Genomic DNA, 22,176 nt, shown 5'->3' on the forward strand with positions numbered 1-22,176 from the left:
CGCAGAAGACAAAGACGAGAACGCTCAAGGTGCAGGAAAGCAGCATCACCGAGCCCTCGGACCCTGTCCCCCCCATCCCCCCCTCCCCCATCCCTCAACTCCAACCCCCCATGCTCTCTGTACAAGTGCTCTCTGGATGGGACTCAAAAAAAAAAAAATTCAGGTGACAGCCAAGAGAACTCCAACTCAAAACCCCTCTGGAACATAAAACCCTGAAGTGTTCACCCCCCCCCCCCCAATCCAGTGCCCTTCGATGAGCCTGATGACCTGAGGTGACGCTGTGAGTCGGGGGAAGGGGGGGGGGGGCTGATGGAAGGCCAGGGTGGGGGGAGGGGGCTAGGGACACCTAGGAGAAGAGGAAGAGGGGGGGGACACCAGTGTGCCGCTGTTCTTCTCTAGTTCTTAATCAGGCCTCCATCGCCCTCGCTCACAAAGCGTTTGCGCCCCCTGGTGGAAAAAAAAAACACGGTAAATGCAGAGTTAATATTCATGGATGCGTTATAAGGACAGTGAAGAAAAATATCTAAGAAGGGTTCATGACCATGAGTGTGAACTTATTTATGGAAAAAAACTAACAAGCACATTGTGTGAAAAAAATATTTATAGGCAGTACTCATTACTATACAATAAATACAGACATGAATGAAATGATATCACCACCATCATTTATATTACATTGATGACAGTGTATTTATGGAACTGGACTGGCCACCAGAATGTTGCCTTCTCAAATCCCAGGCCCAGAACTTGCGTTGCAGATGCCCTTATGCATAGTGTCTCATATTTCACAGCTGAGTATTTATTGTGGCAGCTTAGGTTAGGCTCCTTACTCCTGAGTACCCCACATGGGAATCATACCTGCAACCTTTGCGCCAAGAGGACACTTAGATTTACACTTACCAACACTCTTTTTCTGAGTGACTAACACAGGTTACAATTCTTATGTTATCTGCTTATACTGCTGGATATTTCTGGCAATTAGAGGTTCAGTACCAGCAATGCCCCAACAGGGAATTGAACTGGCAACCTCTGGGTTACAAACCCTGCTCCTAACCACTACTGTATGTTGCTACCCAGCTCCCGATGGTTTTTACCCATCAAGACGGGTTTGTGTAGTAAGCCTCAGAGAGGGCGTCGCCCCCTACTGACCTGGAGGGGCAGGCGTCTCGCAGCTGTTTGGTGATGACAGACTCTTGGTAGCACAGGTCCACGAAGCTCTCTAGGATGGTGTGGGCGTGGGGGACATCCAAGTTTATCTCGGGCAGCTCCTCGTAAACACGCTGGAAACCCTGGAACATCCAGGCAACACAAATCAACCTCACAAACAAACACTCCAAAGTACGTTCTACTCCCCTTTCCCCAACTCCCTGCTAAACACTTCACTGTTTCCCCCTGGCCACCTGAGCCCTTGGTCGAGTGAGCTTGTCCAGACTGAGATTTCCAGGGAGGGTCTGACTCCAGTTTTAAGCACAGAATCTGCGTCCCTTTCAGAGGCCCTAGCAGGGATGATAAGCTAACATGCTAACTGCTGTACTTACCCTGTTCATCTGGTCCAGGGTGATGAGGCCTGTCTTCCAGAAGGCCTGCAGGAGCTTCACCATCATTTTGACTGCCGTCTCCCCTTTGGACTCCAGAACCATGACAACAGCCTGTGGGACCAAGACACACAGGAGAGCTCAGTCCGAGAGGTTCCACACAGAGCCAAAGAGCAAAACCTTTCAGTGAGTGGCCCATTTATGCCAGTGACAGGGAAAAGCAGAGCTTCAAACAGGCTGTTCCACCCTCAGTCACTGCCTGTGAGTGGCTCCCACAGTAACCCGCAGTAGGGTTCACCTCTAGGGGCATCAAGAGGATGCAAAGACAAGTACAGGTGGTGTAATCAACAAAAACTGCCTGCTAAGGTCTTGTTCCATCTACGTTTTTTTTTAACAGTATAATTCTCAAAATCCCCCTTCACATTTAGATTTAATGAGGGCTTGTCTGGGGTGTTAGGCGCACTCCCCTTTCTCACCATCAGGTGGCAGTATTGCATAAAACCACTGCAATGTCCAACACAATCAGGTGATGTTCAAGTTCAGATTTGTTGTCTGTCAGCTCTCCGCTGACAACAGTACCTCCAAATTTGGCAATGTAAATATGTATAGTCAAACAAAGAAGCTATGCAAGTCAATAAAAGCAGATCCTTATTTAGAAACAATGTTTTGGGACAAATGGATGTCCGCAGGGATGGTAAGCGCCTATTGATTGATGGTAGCTTGGTTAGCTTTGGCTAACAGCCATGACACACCTGCTTCATATAGCCAGCCTTATAAACCAGTCGTGCCGATCACGCTCTTAACCATGCAAAGTGACAGAGGCATGCAGAAACCTCAGGGAGCGGAGCTCATTATTACCCAGCTGTCCCTGCAATGCATCTGCAGGATCTGGCTGCAGTGGCTGTGAATATATCATGTCAGTTGAAAGCACAGTCATCACCGGCCACATGGATGGTGATTGGCTGTGTCTTGCGGGGTGGTGGGGGCTCCTGTACCTCGTAGACGAGTTCGTGGTGGAAGTGTGGGACTTCGAGGTCTCGCAGACAATGCTCCGCCTCCGACACCTCGCCCGAGGTGAGGTACTCCTTCAGCAGTAGGTTCATCTGAAACACACACACACACACACACACACACACACACACACACACACACAGAGCGCACGTTAGGAACCAACCCCCCTGAGATATGCATCGGCGTGCAGAGGAAATACCCTCCTTCCTGTGTGGGTCTTAAGACTCTTTCATATGCTGATGCATCAGCACAGTCTGTGGTAGCAGACAGGAACTTGTTGTACCAAGTCGAACTTTCCTGCTGCCACCAGCCAAGAAAAGTAATCATGAGGGCTGATTCCCAGCTCACTCTCTCCCCCCTACCCTCTGCGTCAGGCAGGGCTTTCAGGAAAGGGCCTGAACAGGTACGGCATTATAAACACAGGTTGTGCTGTCAAGCCTTTCCTTCTCAAAACTGGTTGATCAACTTCCAAGCCCTGAGCCAACGTCAGCAAACATCCATAATGCGTCCTCCGTTTCGGCTGGTATGGACAGACACTCTTAACCTTGTTCCGTCTCCTCTAGGTACATGGTACAAGGTCAGTTATGGTACCAGGAGCCTTATTATCTGTGCTGGAATTCCACAGAGGCTCCGATGGCCTCCCGGAGAGGGTCTTGTTTACACACCGCCACAAGCTATTTCTAGGGGAATGTGCTGGGCGTTCAGTGGAGTCAAGCCTCCTAGCGCTCGTTCAGCTGAAAGGTGGTGACCTAGGGGTGGCCTCATCGGACGTGTTTGACCTTTTACACACAAGGTACAGAGGCAAAGAGCAGGGATTGCGACCCAAGTGTTGCCAGTTCGATTCCCAGGTGGGGGCACTGCCATTGTACCCTTGAGAGAGCTGCATAACTACAATTCCTTTACTACACATCCTCCAAGTACATGCAGCATAAACGGTCTATATGCAAACTATGCAAGTCACTCTGGTAAATGTACATGCAATCAAACAGGACCCAGGGGTGCTTGAGGGCTATTCACTAATGTAAATTGACCCAGATCGTTTGCGATCAGCCTGACCAGTGGTTAGCCTCAGTCTTGCAGCCGGTCTTTATGGGCTACACAGGGCTCTTTAATGCCGTGGGCTGAAGAGAATGGTGTGAAGCTCCGATTGACTCCACCACAAACGAGAGAAATCCTCCGAGCTCTGAAACGAGAGGGACTGTCACGCTTTCTCCTGCGAGCTCTTCACTGGCTGGGACGACGGAGCGGTCACAGCGAGGACCACACAGCAGAGCGTTCCTGCACACACCATCAGCTCGCTTCCACACCGACGCAGTAAAGCCGCCGGGCGGTGCGGGCCGATTCAAAGGCTGAATGGTTTTGGGTAGCGCGTACCACAGGCGCTTTAATCAATCCCAGAGCCGTGCGCTCAGGATGGGGGTTTGACAGGGCGCCCTGCGCTCCCCAGCAGTGGCCGGCCGGGCAGGAAATCACCCTGGCAGGGAGTCTGACACACAGACACACAGTTTATGCAAGAGCGTGGACTTATGGCTCTGTCCTCCACACACAGTAACACGCTCACACACGCGCGCACACACACACGCACGCGCACACACGCGCACGCACGCACACGCACGCACACACACAGGCAGCACTCTATTTCAGCCTCTAAGAGACGGCGGACCTGGCTGTACATAATCTGGGACTCTTTCAGTGCTTTCTTTGTAAGATCGCAAAACACCTCGGATTCAGTCACCATTTGTCCTTAACTCTGACACTTGCATTTATTTAGCGAATTTAAGGACAAATGGTCCAAAAACTTAAGCATAAATGCTGATTTAATACAAGTCTTTGGCACATGCTTTCCATCCCAGGACCAGAGAGCCCAGAGAGGAGAGACGGAGAGGAGAGCCAGAGAGGAGAGCCAGAGAGGAGAGACAGAGAGGAGAGACAGAGAAGAGAGGCAGAGAGGAGAGACAGAGAGGAGAGGCAGAGAGGAGAGACAGAGAGGAGAGGCAGTGAGGAGAGACGGAGAGGAGAGCCAGAGAGGAGAGGCAGAGAGGAGAGACAGAGAGGAGAGGCAGTGAGGAGAGACGGAGAGGAGAGCCAGAGAGGAGAGGCAGAGAGGAGAGACGGAGAGGAGAGGCAGAGAGGAGAGACAGAGAGGAGAGGCAGTGAGGAGAGACGGAGAGGAGAGGCAGTGAGGAGAGACAGAGAGGAGAGGCAGAGAGTAGAACCAGAGAGGAGAGACAGAGAGGAGAGCCAGAGAGGAGAGCCAGAGAGGGCTGTACTGACCCGCCAGCTGGCCTGCGGGCCTGTTTGCTGGCTCCTGGCTGTACTCATAAGAGCAGAACTCTGTCACACAGGCCTCACACTGAGCCGGGGGGATCGGCCAAACCAGCAGCGAGAGACTCAGTTCACCCCCGTTACCACAAAACCCTAACCCTGTAGACAAGGTGAGTGTGAACCCGTTCACCCCCAGGGCAACATGCACTCTCGGCTCCTTCCTTCACAGGAAAAAAAAATAAACCGCGGAAATATTAAACTTAAGTAAGCATTAGTTCAGTACAGCCTGTCCCCACCCGCTCTTACCTCTTTGATGAGGTGCCTGACAGGTCTCTGGCCGCCGCCCACGCCCCAGACGTTGTCCAATCGCACCATCTCTCTCTTCATGGACAGCAACACAGCTGCCCGGTCAAGCGCCGCCCTGAGGGAGAGCACCATTACATGAGAGGCATTACAGCACTGCTGAACATCTGAGCAGACTGAGAATGTTACAGTAATTATTTGGGCATCACAGTCCATCTGAGCAGACTGAGAGTGTTACAGTAATTATCTGGGCATCACAGTCCATCTGAGCAGACTGAGAGTGTTACAGTAATTATTTGGGCATCACAGTCCATCTGAGCAGACTGAGAGTGTTACAGTAATTATCTGGGCATCACAGTCCATCTGAGCAGAGTGAGAATGTTACAGTAATTATCTGGGCATTACAGTCCATCTGAACAGACTGAGAATGTCAGGGTTTTCATATCTGGCAGAGCCAAACTGGTTCACCTTGACCGACCAGACTTCTACACTTCTGACATACAATTGCGCTCAGTTTTGAAGGAGATATGGCAACCTTGAATGCATCTCCAGCCGGTATGTTTAATTTTCACATATTTTTAGGTTATGAGACAGTGTGTATACATACACAACTCTTACCTAATGATAACGAACTCTTCACCAACAATCTATCACTAACGGCCCACGGGAAAGGGCTGTAGTGTTTGTGGGACCTTTGTGAAGTTAGAGGTGTGAACTGTCCCCTGCCCCACCCTCACCTGGCGTGATCGCAGTCCACCCTGCCCTTGTAGCGGCCCAGGAAGCCCATAGGGAGGGCGTGGTCAGCGATGGCCCGTGCGATGAACTGACCCAGCATCTGCAGAGACAGCAGGGAGAGGCGGCCGGCGGCCAGCACTCTGCGTCAGAGCTGCGCGCAACTAAACACTGCTAAAGGCTGCCGCATGAAACCGCCAAGCTCCACGAACACAGCGGGATTGTTACATAAGCGCCGCCGCTTGTGTAAGCGCGTACCTGCTCGCGGCGCGGAAACGCCAAATCTCTGGCCTCACGCTGCCAGCGGCACCGAGGTGGAAGCTCTCTGCATTTGTAATCGCCGCTCGTTAGTGGACAGCGTGGGGAAGTGTGTGTGTGTGTTTTTTTTCCTTCTCAGTGCGCATTTTAATGACGCTGAAACTGAGTCAGTGTGACTGCGAGAACTCTCACTCCTCACTCACCGCCGTCTCCGTGGAAACGGGAGTGAGATGACAGGGTGATGAGGTGGGGGTGGGGGGATTTTGTGGGAGGGGGGGGGGGTGAACAGAAGCACTGATTGGTCCATGAGCCTGACCCTTCTCCCCATCTCCATCACTGGTCAGTGGGGAGCGCAGAGAGACAGACCACACAATGTCTGAGTACCTGAGGGGAGGAGGTGAATGGTAACCTCCTCACTGCTGAGTACCTGAGGGGAGGAGGTGAATGGTAACCTCCTCACTGCCGAGTACCTGAGGGGAGGAGGTGAATGGTGACCTCCTCACTGCTGAGTACCTGAGGGGAGGAGGTGAATGGTAACCTCCTCACTGCCTACCTCAGTGGCCACCTTGTTCATCCACTTTGTAGCAACAGTAAATACACTACACACCCCTGTGCAGGTGAGCTTGGCTAAGGCATAGCAGGGAATCCACCTTTCAAATACGGGTGGGCACCGCAGGTTAATTAACCTTACCACACACAAGGGAAAAGGCCATTTCTTCACCACTCCACTCCTGAGGGTTCAAGGCCTGTACACTTCAGGAGGGAATGTCACACATTGCTACTGTATTTAGCCGTGGGACTGTATACCCAAGGCCAGGCCTGCGGACTGTAAAAAATATTTACATTCGCTGCTGAGGCCGACACTGTTCAAACAGCTGCCTCTTCCCAAAGCCATGGCTGCTGACTGAGTACCCTGTTTGGGGAGACCCTTGCTGATCCCCACCAGGTGTCGTTGGCTTACAGTGCACCTCAGAGGGAGCGCAGACGCATGACAACACTGTTCAGACCCAGGAGAAGAGGAGTCTGACTCCCCGAACCAGAGCCAGTTCCCCACACTGCCGCAGAGGAAGGCTGCGTGTATCAGATCAGCAGGTAAATAAGGGCTCTGAAATGCCTATCACTGAACACATTTCAGACCTTTCCAATAAGAACAACTCTATCACTCTACTCTATGCTAATCCCCCATCTTACCATTGTCATATATGCCAGGGTTTTACATGTAGCAAAGTGGAGAATCTAACACCAGAAAACCCAGGGCCAATACTGGAGATAACCAGAAAATGATTCCCTGAGCAAATTCCTTTATTGCTTTACCTGTGGGGCGTCAGGTGTGTCCAGGATGAGGTCCGGCAGGTCCTTCAGCGTCTTGTCGAAGGCGCGCGCCATGTCGTCCTGGGACAGCACCCTGCCGGCCAGGTCCGACAGTAGCCGTGAGGTCAGCTCGCGATGGCTGGCCTTCCCCTCCAGGGACAGGGACACCGCCAGCGAGGAGAACTCGTACTTCTTATGGCCAAGGTTCAGCTCCTTCAGCAGCATCTGGAAGCGGGGCCACATCGCCACGGAAATGCACACAGTCAGAGGAGGGGGGGGGGGGGGGGGTCACTCTCCCACAGGGTGCAGGACGAGCCAGACCATGTGACCTCAGAGAACTTCACAGAGGCCTTCTGACCATCCCAAGGCACAGCAGCGAGGCCTTTTGGAAGCTCCACGCATCCAGCCTTGAACCGTCAGTTCAACTCTAAAACAGGTCAGACCTCTCCATCAGGTGCCTGTGGCCCTTTGCATCCTTGTTTCATTGACGCGTTTGAAAGGCAGGTTCAGGAGCGGCTGTCTGAACCTGCCTTCGATGACACTTCACCTGGAGCGGTGCATTCTAGAACAGGTCTGACTGACCTGTGCCTTGAGGCGTTTAAAAATGGCTGCCACAAGCACACTGTCCTCAAAGAGCATTACATGCCAGTACGTAACAGTTGGTACAACGAGGCTCATAAGATTGGAGGCAGGGGTAAAATAAAGGATAAACCACTGCACAGAGGGGGGATATGAGCATATGTAGACGGGACATCCAGAGAACGCACACTGTCACATTCCTGGCTCCGCCTGCATCACACCAACATGGGCTGGCTGGGAGGCCAGATTTTTGGGATTTTTCTGTGGTGGCGGTGAGGTGCAGCGGTTAAATTCCCCAGCGGGGCAGAGCCATTTTGCTGTCGACCAAGAAACTTAGCCTGCTCTGCTTCAAAAAATATCCAGCTGTATAAATGTGTAAGGAAAACTCTAAGAGCTGTCCTTCCCCCTGGAGAAGAACATTAATAATGTAACGTAAGAAGGTCCTGCCTCTGTCTCTGAGGGAAACCCACCTGTACCTCCTTCGTGTCTCCGTGCTCAAAGTACTCCTGCACGATGGGGTTGACGGTCTTCTCCAGCTCACCCTCGTCCAGTTCGGGCACCACGGTGGCGTAAACCGTGTCTCCCTGCAAACCGAGACATGGAGGGTCACGGGTCACGGGTCAGACGGGGGGGGGGGGGGGGGGGGGGGGTCGACGGACAGAAATGGATATGACCGAGGGCGTTTTTCCGTCTCTCTCTGCGGCATCTGATTTTTGAACATCACCGCAGTCACTGTTCACAAGTTGATTTCAATGTATATAATATCTTAACAGTTTATTTAATTTATTTATTTCATAGGGCAAGCAACTGACTGTCCCAGAATTAGCTATAAAGCTATATTTCATCTGTAGTGCCTGCACGGGTAACAGGAACAGCAGCACAAAGACATCCAGCAGTGCAATAATACAGAGGTATCTGGGGTTAAAAGACACAAATATTACACCACTACTATAGAAAGAAAAAGGAGAAACTGGACAAATAAGACACTGTACAGGATACCACAAAGCTATTTCATGGCAGACGTGTAAAAGTGGATTGAGGGAAGACGCCTGAAAGTAGGAAGGATCTCCGCAGGGCACGGAACGGCTCTATCGATGGGGAGAAGACAGAGCTGACGGGGAGAAGGAGCAGCAGCCGTCCCAGGCTCCTCTGCGGCCAAACCAGCGCAGGAAGCTGAAGGGGAAGCGGGGCCGCTATTGTTCCGAGCTGGCGAACGAACACGGAGTCCTGAGAGGGAAAAATCGGCGAGCAGAGGAGGTTCCCTCCCGCGGCGCTGCCATGACTCACTTCTCCGATCATCCTGTTTTGCTGCCACTTTGTTGAGTAATCTTCCACAGGGGAAAACCTTCAGCAAACAGGCTGGCCCCTACCTGCTCCAGACCGGGGCTGAGCTGACCCTGCATGCTAACTGGGCTAACATGCTAACGTGCTAACAGAGAGGAGCAGTGTGGTGTGGTGGTTAAGGAGCAAAGCCTGTAACCCAAAGGCTGCCAGAGTGGGGCACTGCTGTTGCAGCTGTAAGGTGCAAAACTCAGTATCCAGCTGTATAGAATAGCATCAACAGACACAGAGTTCCAGTATCTGTTCAGGTCATCTGTTCAGGTCTGCAAATGAACTGGTGCCAGGACAGAAAAAGACAGCAGCTTCACCTGCAGTTGAGAACTGACTACTGGCTAAATGGTGTTTTCTCTGTAAAATATAAGCTACACACCCCTCTCTGTGTGTGTTTCGTATTTGTGGGTTTGTTGGTTGCGTGAGAATTCTTCATTTCCGTGCTAGTGTTCCACAGCTTTGCCCTGGAACAGGAGCGCTTGGGAAACACTGTCTGTCAGAATCACTCAGAAACACACGACACAGAGGGAAAGCTGAAGCGCTCCCGACAGTCAGGAGATAGGCCGAGGCTCATACCTTAGCAATCACTTGATTGACATCCCGACTGGTTTGGACATGCTCTCAACTTTCTCTCCGGAAGATCAGCACAAATGCTCCGTACACACCCATGAAAACCACAGCCGCAAACCACCCACCATGACCAACGGCTACACACAGGGACACGGTCACCCAAGTGCAGAGGGCTTTCTTTGGCCACACCTCTTCACGTTACCCTCACCTGGGCTTCTCGCTCACCTGGGAAGACTCGTCGTAGTTGGGGTCCCTGATGTCGGGCTCCTCCACCTCATAGACCTGCCCCGCCACGCCCCACACCCCTTTCCCACCAGCTCCACCTGAATGGAGACATAGAAAAACCTTCTTTTGCCAGCCCCAATGGCGTGGGTCGGCCTTTATGACATCACACAGAAAGAGAACACCCACGCCTGCCACAGTTCCTAGCATGTGCACTCAGGTAACGGCTCTGTTTGACCAACTGACATCTGGTTTCAGCGTGCAAAACACATTTTTTTTCTTTTGCATGTGTCTAAGAAGCTACAGCAACAGAGTACATTTAAACAAGTTAGTGTGAGATTTCAGTGCAGGAAACTTTCAACAGCAGCACAATGCAATAATGGCTTCACAAGCTCTTTATCAGCAGAGAAACCCCAGTTATTGGACATTATTAATACCACTGTATCAATCAGAAGCAGATTCAATTAGATTAGAGGAACGGGGAGGTGGTGCTGAGGACACTACTGTAAACCAGGGCTGCTAATGGTCACTGAATCCCAAGGTGACTTAATCAATCAATCAATCGCTCAATCGAATTTAATTTGTTACGGCGCATTTGTACAGTGGAGACTGTCACAGAGCAGAACTCCTTTTACTCCCTTTGCTGTGAGTTTTCCAGCCGTAAGGTGCAAGTAGTTCAGACTGGGAAAGAAAAGGGTGTGCAGTAACCAATCCAATGATGTCATTACCTCATCAGAAAGGGTATTTTTAAATTTCAGAGTTCATTGTTACATCATGGTTCATTGTTATTGTCACATAGTTAAAAACTGAAATAGAACCGTGCTCATCACCGTTAGGACACACATCAGATATGAACTGAACTTTCACTCTCGCACGATCCCTTTGTTTTGTATGAAGCTGGTTACAGTGGAGGGGGGTGTGGCTAATGCAGACCTTTTTTGGGCAGGCCCCGCCCCTTGCCCATCCGAGACTTGCGATCATGGCCGTTGATCTTGCCCTTGGGGCTGTGCGGGTCGGCGCCGGCGTCGCCGGGGGCCTCGGAGAGCGACTCGCGGGCGGAGTCGCGGGAGGAGGTGCGACGCAGGCGGCGTCTGGCCTTGGCCTTCAGCCGCGCCTCGTGGAGGGCCTTCTCCTGCGGCGTCCAGCTCCCGTTGGCCGCCACCTCGTTCAGCTCCTCCCCCTCGTCGCTGTAGCTGCCCGCCTCCTCCCCCAGCCCACTCTCGAAGGAGAACACGCCTGTGGGGGGGGGGGACTGGGGGTCAGTGGACGCACACGCTGTGTACTGACAAAACCCTGCATTGTTATACTACACTCTCACACACACACAGGCACGCACACGCCAAATACATTGTGGCCTGCAGCTGCCCCGTGTCTGACGACGATGACATCATCACCATGGAGGGACTTTCAAAACCCACCCAGTGACTCAAAACAGAACAGCTCTGAACTTTCCAGGTTCACAAGGGAAAGGACTAGTGGTTCAGTCTCTTCTTTCTCATTCGCACATCCTCATTCCTTACTCTGACTGACAATGCCATAATTATTATTGCGCTCATTTCAAGTGAGAGGGACTTCACTGTTAGACGTCCTGGAAAAAAAAAACCCCAAGGTGTTGTTTGTAAGTTGTACAATGACATATGTCATAACAGCTCACAGAAAGTGGTCAGATAGCATACTTCTGCATCAGAAACAAGAAAACCCAGAAAAGGCATTCAGCTTTGAGTCTTTAGACTTCAAACCGCCGTGTAGAATGAAATACATGTTTACATACGCTTTACATGACACACACAGCACTTGCGTTTTTAAATAAATCTCTGAACTCCGCTCAACACGGAATAAACCCCATAAAGGACTGAAATGGATTAGTGTACCCTCCTCTCATCAACACATGCTCGCAAGCACGTACACAGACATACACACACACCACATGCACATGTGCAAGCATGCACACACACACATGCACGCATGCACGCACGCACGGATAACACAGAGTAACAGCATGCAAAGCTTTCCCTTGTAGGCTAATGTTACGGTTCCCAGTGGGCCCCATACGAACCATGTCCCAGAGCAGAGAGAGCTTTCACACATTAGGAGATCTAATAACCAGCTATAACCTACAAACATACAGCCACTTATAGTCCTACTGTTTCTACAACCTATCCATATACAAAACATGATGCAACTGTTTGGAGACTAGTGCCCAAGCAGGAAAGAGCATACAGACATAGGCGTTATTGCATCGTTTTATACAGTCAATTCAGATCACATGAATTGCATATGCTACTGAGGGTAAGGACTTGCCTTATCTCAGATAAACAAACTGACATTCCTCGTCACCCATACCAACCTTTCTACTGTCTTAGCATGTTATCGTGAATGTTTACAATAAGTGAAAACCGTTCCCCCCCACACCACCCTACAGCCATGCAAAGTGGCCTGGATGTGATAAGACTGCTTCAGTTTGCCGTTATAGGTGGCACTGATGAGATAACGTTTGTCAAACTGACAGAAAGAACATCTTGCGTCAACCTTACTCGGATAACGTGAGCCAACACAACTCGGTAACAGGGTGAGGCATTCGCCGAGTGCAAATATAAAACATCACTGTGGTATGAGTTCGGATCGAACATTGAGTTTTTCCTGTCTCAATTACGTGTGCTCATTCGAATCCAATCTGAGTGCCTGATTAAGACTCAGTCCTTTAAAGGAGAGATGCTAAAAAGAGGGCTGAGACGCCGCCCAGGAGAGCTAACATTGGGGGGGAAAACACTTAAGCAGCTGGAGAAACAGCTGGGGGAAGACACTGGCACACTTCAGGGCTTACAGTAAACGGTCCGTAGCTCCGTCTTTGCGGTAAAGCTATAAACAGCTGAATACATACGCAAGCATTCTCATAAGTGAAAATATACTGATATGTGATTCCATTTAAAATCTCCACAGTCGCCAGAACCAAGACTCAAGACATTTCAAACAACTGCACTGCCTAACTCTTCACACCTGGAGAAGGATAAACACATGGTGATAAGTGAAAAGCCAATCACGCAGGGTGTAGTGCTCTCAGCTACGCCTCAGAGCCTTGTCTGGTCTCTCACGACCAGCTCGCTCCTCAGACCTCACGCTGTAACGGTCACGGCGCTGTTCACCACAAGCGGCCAGACCTCCTGAGTCCCAGCGTCCCTGAGCAACACATCAACGCACCGACACAGCAGACGACCAGGAGGACAGAAACACAGTCTCCCAGCGGTCGGGACATTCCATTCGCTCAGGGAATCCCGACAGCCGGGTGCACGTTCGCGGCACACGTGGGGGTTACTGATCAGAGCCAGAATTACCACCATGAAACCTCAACCCTCTATGTCCTCCTGATATAAACACCAGTAGAGTAAGATGGTGCTACTTTTCAAGCATCTAGGTCCTGAAATTCCATTTGTTGACTGCAATGAGAATTTAACACATCAGTGTGCAGGAATTGATTGTTTTTTCTTTTCCGTTTCTGATAAGCAATCACGGACACCAGTCCCGGGTGCTGCACTGACCCAAAAAATGGCACCTGAAATACAGGTGGGACCAGCAGGAGGGGCGTCTGGCCCTCTCACAGGGAGAGAACACGGTTGGCCCTATCGGCAGCACTCTGGGAGGGTTACCACATAAGGCAGTGTGGGAGCTGTCTGGATCACATGACACCCCCCACATGTGTGGAACGGCAGGAATGTCAGAGAGTAATGAATACCCCCCCCCCCATCCACCGCTGGCCCCCACCTGCAGAAACTACAGCCCCTGCATTCCATCCTGACCCACGAGTCTTCAGAGGAACACAGCCCCTCTGCTCTGGTTTCTGTGCCTTTCCACTGATCCTGGATCAGTTTCAGCGGGCCTCTCCAGGAGGCGCTGTGTTTGGGATGAGCGCTGTGTAACCTGACCGGGGGGGTGTAGCGCAGGACAGAATGCACCAAAATGGCTTCCTGTGTCAACAAGCAGGATTCCAGGCTGTTCCCTCCCGGGGCCTGGCTACGCCACGCCTCGTGTGACAGACACCCAAAGGCCGGCCACTCCCACGCCAGCACATTAAGATTCAAGAGGTGTCTGCGCTAAACCGCTAACGCAACGGTCCAGTGAACAGCGAACGTTAGGTTTACATGACATTTGTTTCTGACTCTCTTATCCACAGCAACTTGCATAGTGTGCAAATTATGCATATTTACTGGGACAACTTGAGTTTCAGTTTACAGGTGAGTACCAAGCAATGGTCCCCACTGCAGTCTGTGCATGCCTATCTCAGACAAGTGCACAGTAGGCACTGGTAGGGTGGGGCAGACTGAATTACCGCAGATTATACACACAGTTAGTAATCAGGCAACAAAACCATAACAACCACCTTCAGGCAGTGCTGGCCTTGTCAGCACAACCACCTCACATCTACCAATGACTTTTTATAAACACACTACTTTATAAGAACATTTATTCAATGCTTGCTTCTTCCTAGAACAAAGGAAAGTGCTCACAGCAGCTTTTCTGTGACCAAAAAGCCTTGTGATGTTACTAAACTTTTTACCTACTGAACTCTCACTGTTCAGAAGGGATCATTCAGCGGGGCGAGATGAATACTGATACCAGCAGGTTTCACTAGAGCCATTCATAATTATTTTACACTGACAAAAAGTGTACAGGCCTTTGTGTAATGAAAACTTCACAGATTTACAGTTCATTTATGAGAGATGTGTCACATTCACGGTTTGAATTTCTAAGTCTTGACAGTTAAATAGTACAGTCAAGGTTAGGATGAAGGGCTGCTCTTCTGAGCATCCAGTATATCACACTGCCCCATGTCTTTATTTCCACCAGACTGACTCTTCCTGCCAGATCTGAGGAGACTAACCTTTACATTTCCTGTATGAGTGAGACACAAAGAAGACGTATCCGGGTGTATCTGGGTACGGAACCAGCCAGATATCAGCACTGTCCTGCCCAGTTACCAACTTTCAACCACACCTTTTTTTTCCCCAGCAACGCCTTAAGCATTTAAATGTTTACCCATCAGCTGCAGTGTGGCTGTGGTTTGGAACGAAGTAGCTGTGGATTAACTCTGGTGCGTTTGATGTAATTGACTTAAAAAAAAAAAAAAGAAACAGCCGTGAGCAGATGGTAAACACTTAATCATATCTGTTTGTAGAGATCAGCCCTTACCAACTGTAAAAATATTCTTCAATGTTCCACAAGCTGTTCAGAACAAACCCCTGATAACCACACACTCTTATATTCTGACGGGTGCACACTGGGCACTAATGAGACTAGTCTGACAATGTACAAACACAGGAGTCCAGCACCTGCCAGGAAGATGAAACAATGGTTTGAATCAACAAAACAATGACTTTCCCTAACCTGCCACTTGAACTCTGGCACACAGCTGAAACACAGCAGAGGAAGGCAGACAACACTTCTGTAGGGACACACACACACACACACTCACACACACAAAGCTTACAAAATTCGGTAAATGTAGGGAAACTGTTGGTTAACAAAAATCATGTCACGGACACACACAAACATACACACATAGATGCACATACACACACACACACACACACACACATAAAACCACAGACTTCTGCTGCTTTCTGAGAAATACAAGCAGCAGCTCTCTCTGATTTTAACCACATAAACACAGGCCTCAAGCTTCTCATCAGTCCTATTCTCTCTCATATCACACAGTTCTCTAATCACAACTACCCCCCCCCCCCCCCCCCGCCCCCTGCTTACTCCACAATCCCTGCAAAAACCAAAACATCACCAAGTGACTCATTTCAGACAGCTTCTCACACCACAGCCAAGACAAGTCTTACTAACCAGCAAAGCAACACACAGTGCATCACACCGCAGGTAGAAGTGTCTCTTAGTATGCAGAAACAAAAAGTCTTTACATTCTCCAACAACTCAAGGGACCCAAAGAGGAGAAAAGCTTTGTTTTTTTACTTTCTTTCTTTTTTGATTTTTTTTTTTTTTTTTTGGGGGGGGGGGGGGGGGTGTTGCTGTCGCAACTTCCTCCGGGTTCCTGCAATAATCACAGACGTGCCCCTTCTGTTGTGCTGTTAATCCTGGCCACGCAGACTCCCGGGCGGCGCCCAGAGGAAAGATTACCCTCACTCTTAGCTCCTCTCGCACAAACACCCGCCGCGTAACCATGGGGAGACAGATCAACAAAACCCAAGACAATTAGGAGGACAGGATTTCCCTCTTAAAGCTGGCCGTGAATCCAGGTCACAGTGAGTGACTTATGTCATTAGCAACAATATGAGAATATGGTCACCACCACCACCGAGCTTGAGGTGACCCCCAGGGGTATTTAGCCTATTTAGAGAGGGGACTACCACACTGTAGGAAAGTGGAGCATGGCTGTCACTCAGCACTCAAGACTGACCCAGTGCCACAGTGGGTCGACCTGCAGGCTCAATATCATGCACGATTTGCCTAGTCTGCAGTGTGTGACCTGCTAGCATGTAGACATGTCTGGGTTGCAACATGCTGAACTGCAGTCAAGCAGATCTTTCTGGACTGCTGCGATTCGCTACCACGTACATCTGTGTCACAGTGCTTAAAGTTCACACACCAACCACCCAGTGCAGTTAAGCACCTGGCTCTAGAGCAGGGCATGTCAAGAAGCTGATTAGTGTTTGAGCCACAATGGCTGACTGTTGGAGCCATAATGGCTCATTGTCAAGGGTGGTTTCCACAACAGGAGCTGGAAGCCCCAGAGCAGAGGGGAAAGTAGGTCTGCCTAAGGCTGCAAGGTTTTGCCATGAGGTGTTGTGTGTTTGGAACCTCTCAGCTTCACTAAAATTAGTTTTATGCAATAAAGATGTATAAATGTGTGAAATACCTCCACAGCCTGTGTAATACCACCTACCTTTATACTCAATGCTGGATCAGGTTTGAAGTATGTGTTTTAAACCATTTCTTGGGTGGTTAGAAAAAGATTTGGAATTCTGACACAGACAATTTCCAGACATTTTAATAATATCTTGTACGTAAAGAAACCAAATTAAGCAAAGAATATTTTAAAGGAGCTGTGTACATCCTGTAGTGCTTTCATATTTCCACTTCCTAAAAAGTTCACCATCGGAGGAACCAAATTTTCACAGTGCAGACGTGTTTGTGTTCTTTCCCCCACACCAGATAAGTTCCATCCTTCCTCTGGTGACTAACTGCCGGGACGCAGTGGAGGAGTACATGTTAAACTTCTGAACTTCTACATGGAACAAAATAACAAAATTATGGCACACAATGGGCAAACCAAACTGTTGTCCAAGGAGGCCTGCGCTTCTACACAAAAGACACAAAAGGAACCAGCATTACATGGCAAGTGAACGGACCACTTGTGAAAACAAGCATCCAATTTCACCTATCTCTACCAAAACATTCTTTCCTAGCGGTTTCGACTGGCACTCTGATAACAGTGCCTGTTAGTCAGAAAAAGGAAGGCTCGTCATCAGCTGGAAATCCCTTTCTTTTTACCGATTCGTGGTGCTTATTTGATACCTTAAAAGGCATTGCAGCTGCTGGCAACACAAGGGTTAACTCATTCTGATCAAGCCCACAGCCCACATGTATATTTTCTGATGAGTTTTTTTTCTTCCTCCCAGCCCACACAAAAGCGTCTTTGACTGCACGTCAAGACCACACGGGGGGGCGGTGTATCCAGCGAGCTCTGCTCTTGGCTAAAGCAAGACCATCGGCGTTCATGCCTGAACCGCAGTACTGACCACACCATTGAGCGAACGCAGCACCGTGCAACTGAACACGGGAGGGAGACCAGTGGTGACCTGCACGCCTTTTTCTGTCGTCCACACCTCATACCAGTGGCTTTAACCGAGTAAAGGGAGTGGGATGCGAAGACAATATAGTGCGGCTGCTTCCCTCTGGTCTTAATCTAATTTTAGACCGCAGCTAAGCCATTAGGAATACAGGACAAGTCGGGCGACATCGCGTTTGAGACGAAGCTGAATGAATCCGTCCAAGTCGAGCAAACACGCATATAACAGCTATACATCAGTTACGTAACGCCAAGCCCCAACAAAGCCATCCGGTTACGTAAGAAATCATAACTGGTCCCCTGTTACACATACCTTAGCTCGCTAGTTGCTCATAAATGTCAGTGTCACTCCGTAAATAAGCACTAATGATGTCGGATCCAGATCCAATCTCTACGGGTTCCCAGAACCAATATAGCAGCGACCGTGCGGGTTCAAACAGGGCGCTATTGGAATAATGTCGCCACGAAGGCGATGTTACATGAATGTTCTCAAACTACAAAACGCACGACAAAGACACGTGGAGGGGGGCATTTAAAGCTGGTCTCTGACTACACCTGCGCGCAAAGTGCCTTTCAAATTCAGAAACTCCTATCTAGACGGGAGATTCGTGTTCTGGCTTTCAGTAAAGACATTTGGCATGACTTTTTTTGTTCATCTGCAGTGTCAGTTTGTGTTCCTGCATTGAGGGGGCGTGGTCAACCTCACAACACAAAATTCAGCGGCTACGTCATTTCGCTGTGTCTCTGGACAAAGGCATTTTTCACAATGAAAAAAGGTACTGATCCGGACAGAAAGCCGTTTGCTAGGTAATTCTTTAAAAAGGAAAACAAACCAAAAAAACCTAATAGCAAACTCCTGCTGGGATGTTTAACTAAACGACTGCAAATAAGCGTTGGGCAAACGCACAACTGGCTTAAAAACAAGGAAATGAAACTAACACAGCACATCACAATATCATGTTCAGCACAGTGACAAAAAACATGAGAACCGAGGCTCAGTTTACGTCTGTGTTCAAGGGTTTTGCCACACAATAACTACCGTTAGCCCCTGCAGAAAGGAGAAGTTGCTAGAACGGATCACCGAGATGACATAGACCCCCCCCCCCCCCCCCCACCAGGAAAGAGTTAAAACACTGGAGCATGTCTCTGCACGTGTCTCCTCCACAAGAAAAACCCACCCAGTACAACACTATTAAGTCACTTTTAACATTGCTAGAGAGCTAAATGAAAAATATTATAGTCCATCTGGAAGAGTTGGCTTACTTGCTAAGCTACCATCCGACTGTAGTGGCACAAGCTCGGGAGAGCCAGTCTGCAAGAAACTAGCTACACCCAACCCCCAAAACAATAATACTTAGCTAGCAAGCTGATTCGGAGCGTCGAGTGGGTTTTTCACTCATGCAAATAGCTAACTGCCCACTTGTGTATCTAGCATGTGTGGCTAACCAACAAGCAACAGATACAGATATGACCAAATGTTCGCAAGCAAGCTAGTTCATTAAACTTACCATCATGTGCGTTCCACGCTTCCACCTCGGTCGCCATTTCTCGCGTTCGCTGTCTGTTTAGCGTTTAATTTTTGCTTTTCCCGATACTGGTTTCTGTCAGGGCAACATAAAGCACAGCATGACTTGCACGGTCTGGAGTGTCAAACATCAGCCCAAAAATCAAATATGCTTTATATTAATATGTGTACCTATCATGCATTTTAATACTTAACGACCAATTTCGCTTAATATAACGGATCTCACCTTTATCGTAACCAGCGAGCTCGCTACCTGCCTTTTTTTGCAATAGCTGGCACTAGCTGTGTAACGTTAGCTATCTTACATTAACAAAAATCGCTAGCCAAGGAAGCAACTACAGTGGGCTACTCCTGCAGTAGGCTATTCCTGTTTACCTACATACAGAAAGAGAAAATTAAACGATGCGTAATTAATAAGAAATTTTAAGAGAAACTAATCTATACCCAAAAAATTGTTTGCGGACGTTCATAGAGTGTCTGAAACACAAACACAATCTGTTTTTAACTTTGGTACACACGACGAATCACATGGAGAAAACGCGCAAGAGGAGTGGCTGAAAGGGGGGCGGGGACTCTTCCGTTTAGACCAATCAGATACAAGCATGGGAGGGCATCAAACCTTTTCCAGAAAAATGCTTTACGATTATTAATGCATCTATTGACCTTTAAAGCGGTTGAGCGAAGTGTTCATGTTATGGTGTTATCGTGCTACAATTATTATATTATTATTATTATATACTAACAGTGTTTTATATCGCATATCATTAATAATATAACTATTATGTGCTATACGCTACAATTATAATGTTATAATTTTATAATTCAACTGTGAAGCGTTCATCATGACCAGCAATGGTTCACGTGTTGCCTTCGTTTCTGCATGGCCGGTGTTGTTTGGTAGCGCTCTAGGCAGGTGCTAAATAGCGATCTGTCCGGAATTTCACTAAACTGTTTCAGCACATAATTAAACGTGTTATGGATATGTTTGAGTGAGACTATTAGTTTAACATTACTTTAATGTAAGTAATTCATTGGCAGTTGCATGTCCAGCATGCCATGTACTTGGTACCCCATAAAACAGCGAAAAATCTTCTTTCTTGCATTCTGCACAAATTGTTGAAAAAGTAACGACGGTATTTGAAAATGTGCGTTTTGTGTCACTGGGGGCATTTCCACTGACTGCCCGATTGTCTGAAAAGTACAGCTGATGTAATGTGGGAAGACTGACATCACGCAACGTTGAGGAAAAGAGGAAATAAGAGAAAACCGCTTGCATGGCTAGCTGTGCGCTGGTTTGCACCAGTTTACCGCGTTTGCACGCAGTAAATAAGCGGTTATTAACGGGTCAGGGGGTAAGACACGCCAACAAGGTCGGGCAACTCAGGCTGTTCTTATTTTAACAGCCGGGCGACCTTGAGAGATGGAGCTGGAATAGCGTACATAAGATATAACAAGCTACAACTCCGAGCACTCAGTACGATTTGATTAGCTTTGTTTATTACATGCATGCAAGTCCAAGGTTTTCCCCAGGCTCACTTATTCGCGCTTATCTTGCAGTCCACAAGAGGGACGTCAGGCATGTAATATAAGTGTAAACTGACATTGACCGAGGAGAGGCTAGAGTTTCCAAGAGCCATGTTTCTTTGACCCAGGTCAATTGACCGTTGACCTCCAGAATCAACACTGACTCCAGTTCATTTGTTAGTCAGAAACCTGGGGAATTATAGGGTTTAATGAGGGTTATAACAGCTAGGTCTTCTTCATTCAGAGGGCTTCATTATCACGTATCTTTCTTGTAGCTTTAACCTCCTACATACTTAAATTACTTAAATACTTAAATATTTATACTTAAATGCTTGTTATTTCCATAAAGCAACATAAGGTTGCACAAGGGTGTCAGTAGCTAATTTTTGCTTTACTATATTGCAGAAGGTCTGTGGCATATTTTGCAAACGAACTGACCGATATACTGAGTTTATTAAAATAGCATTCTGCCTGTCTTTACAGCGCAGCTGTAGCTTAATCGTCTCCCCAGTTTCCAGCTTGCCTTTTTCCGTTTGCATATGCGGCCGCTGTTTTGCCGGCCTGACACAGAAGCAAAAACACGATGTACAGACTGCGGCTGACAGGACCTCGGCTGTAATGGTGAGTAATTGAGACGGGTGGGCGAGGGCATGGTAGCGAGCTTTGACCCTGTCTGGGGTTCATTAAGCGAGAGTGGGTTGTGATTGGCTGCATGTGTATAATAACCTCGGCTCTGAATGTAATACTGTTGAACACACCGCACAGGTACGGCCATTTACAATGCGTGGAACAGTGAGTTGTGTACCTCTTCCCAGTCCTGCAGAAGTCTCACTCTAAGACATGGATTCCGGTTATGAATATGAATGGGGTATTTTCCAGTAAAGCTGTTACCGTAATGGTCGAAACCTCAGCCAGTTTATCCTGCCTATGTTGTTGGGTCAAAAGCACTGCGCTGTGTCCAGGCTAATGGTCACACTTTAGGAGGAGGGACATCACTGCTGCTGTCCTGTGGGCTGTGGACCCACTGGATGGATTACTGTACGTCTGACAAGTTAAACCATACGCCATGTTCCTGTCCGGCTCGGACTCGGTGCAAAGTTGTTCCCGAGAAGCTCCGAAAGGAACATCAGTCGAAAACGCTGACAGACTTTGAAACAAGTCGGTCAAAGTTGGCTTCCTTCAGGAGAATTCCTACAGGTGAA

At 48.8% G+C, this 22,176-nt stretch overlaps 1 protein-coding gene across 1 annotated transcript; it reads right to left on the reverse strand.

Moving 5' to 3' along the window:
* Window positions 1-305: 305 nt before the first annotated feature.
* LOC118769686 (programmed cell death protein 4-like) lies at window positions 306-19,883 on the reverse strand. The gene is made up of 12 exons (XM_036516943.1): window positions 19,677-19,883; window positions 19,434-19,526; window positions 11,052-11,354; window positions 10,122-10,219; window positions 8,465-8,578; window positions 7,419-7,640; window positions 5,852-5,949; window positions 5,118-5,232; window positions 2,531-2,638; window positions 1,539-1,649; window positions 1,150-1,289; window positions 306-447 (listed from the first exon to the last, which is right to left on the reverse strand). Exons 2-12 carry the CDS (start codon window positions 19,468-19,470, stop codon window positions 396-398), a joined length of 1,398 nt encoding a protein of 465 aa, XP_036372836.1. The 5' UTR covers window positions 19,471-19,526; window positions 19,677-19,883; the 3' UTR covers window positions 306-395.
* Window positions 19,884-22,176: the final 2,293 nt, after the last annotated feature.

The sequence above is a fragment of the Megalops cyprinoides genome, chromosome 22 (assembly GCF_013368585.1).
Source record: "Megalops cyprinoides isolate fMegCyp1 chromosome 22, fMegCyp1.pri, whole genome shotgun sequence".
In the NCBI taxonomy this organism is placed as follows: domain Eukaryota; kingdom Metazoa; phylum Chordata; class Actinopteri; order Elopiformes; family Megalopidae; genus Megalops; species Megalops cyprinoides.

Bases quoted from the DNA above. Each gene is read 5' to 3' on its own strand.
- LOC118769686 (XM_036516943.1), bottom strand. From the start codon at position 19,470: ATGGCGACCGAGGTGGAAGCGTGGAACGCACATGATG. The intron at 5,233-5,851 runs GTGAGGGTGGGG...GCTCTCCCTCAG, and splicing joins GTGGACTGCGATCACGCCAG to GGCGGCGCTTGACCGGGCAG. The intron at 448-1,149 runs GTCAGTAGGGGG...TTTTTCCACCAG, and splicing joins CGAGACGCCTGCCCCTCCAG to GGGGCGCAAACGCTTTGTGA.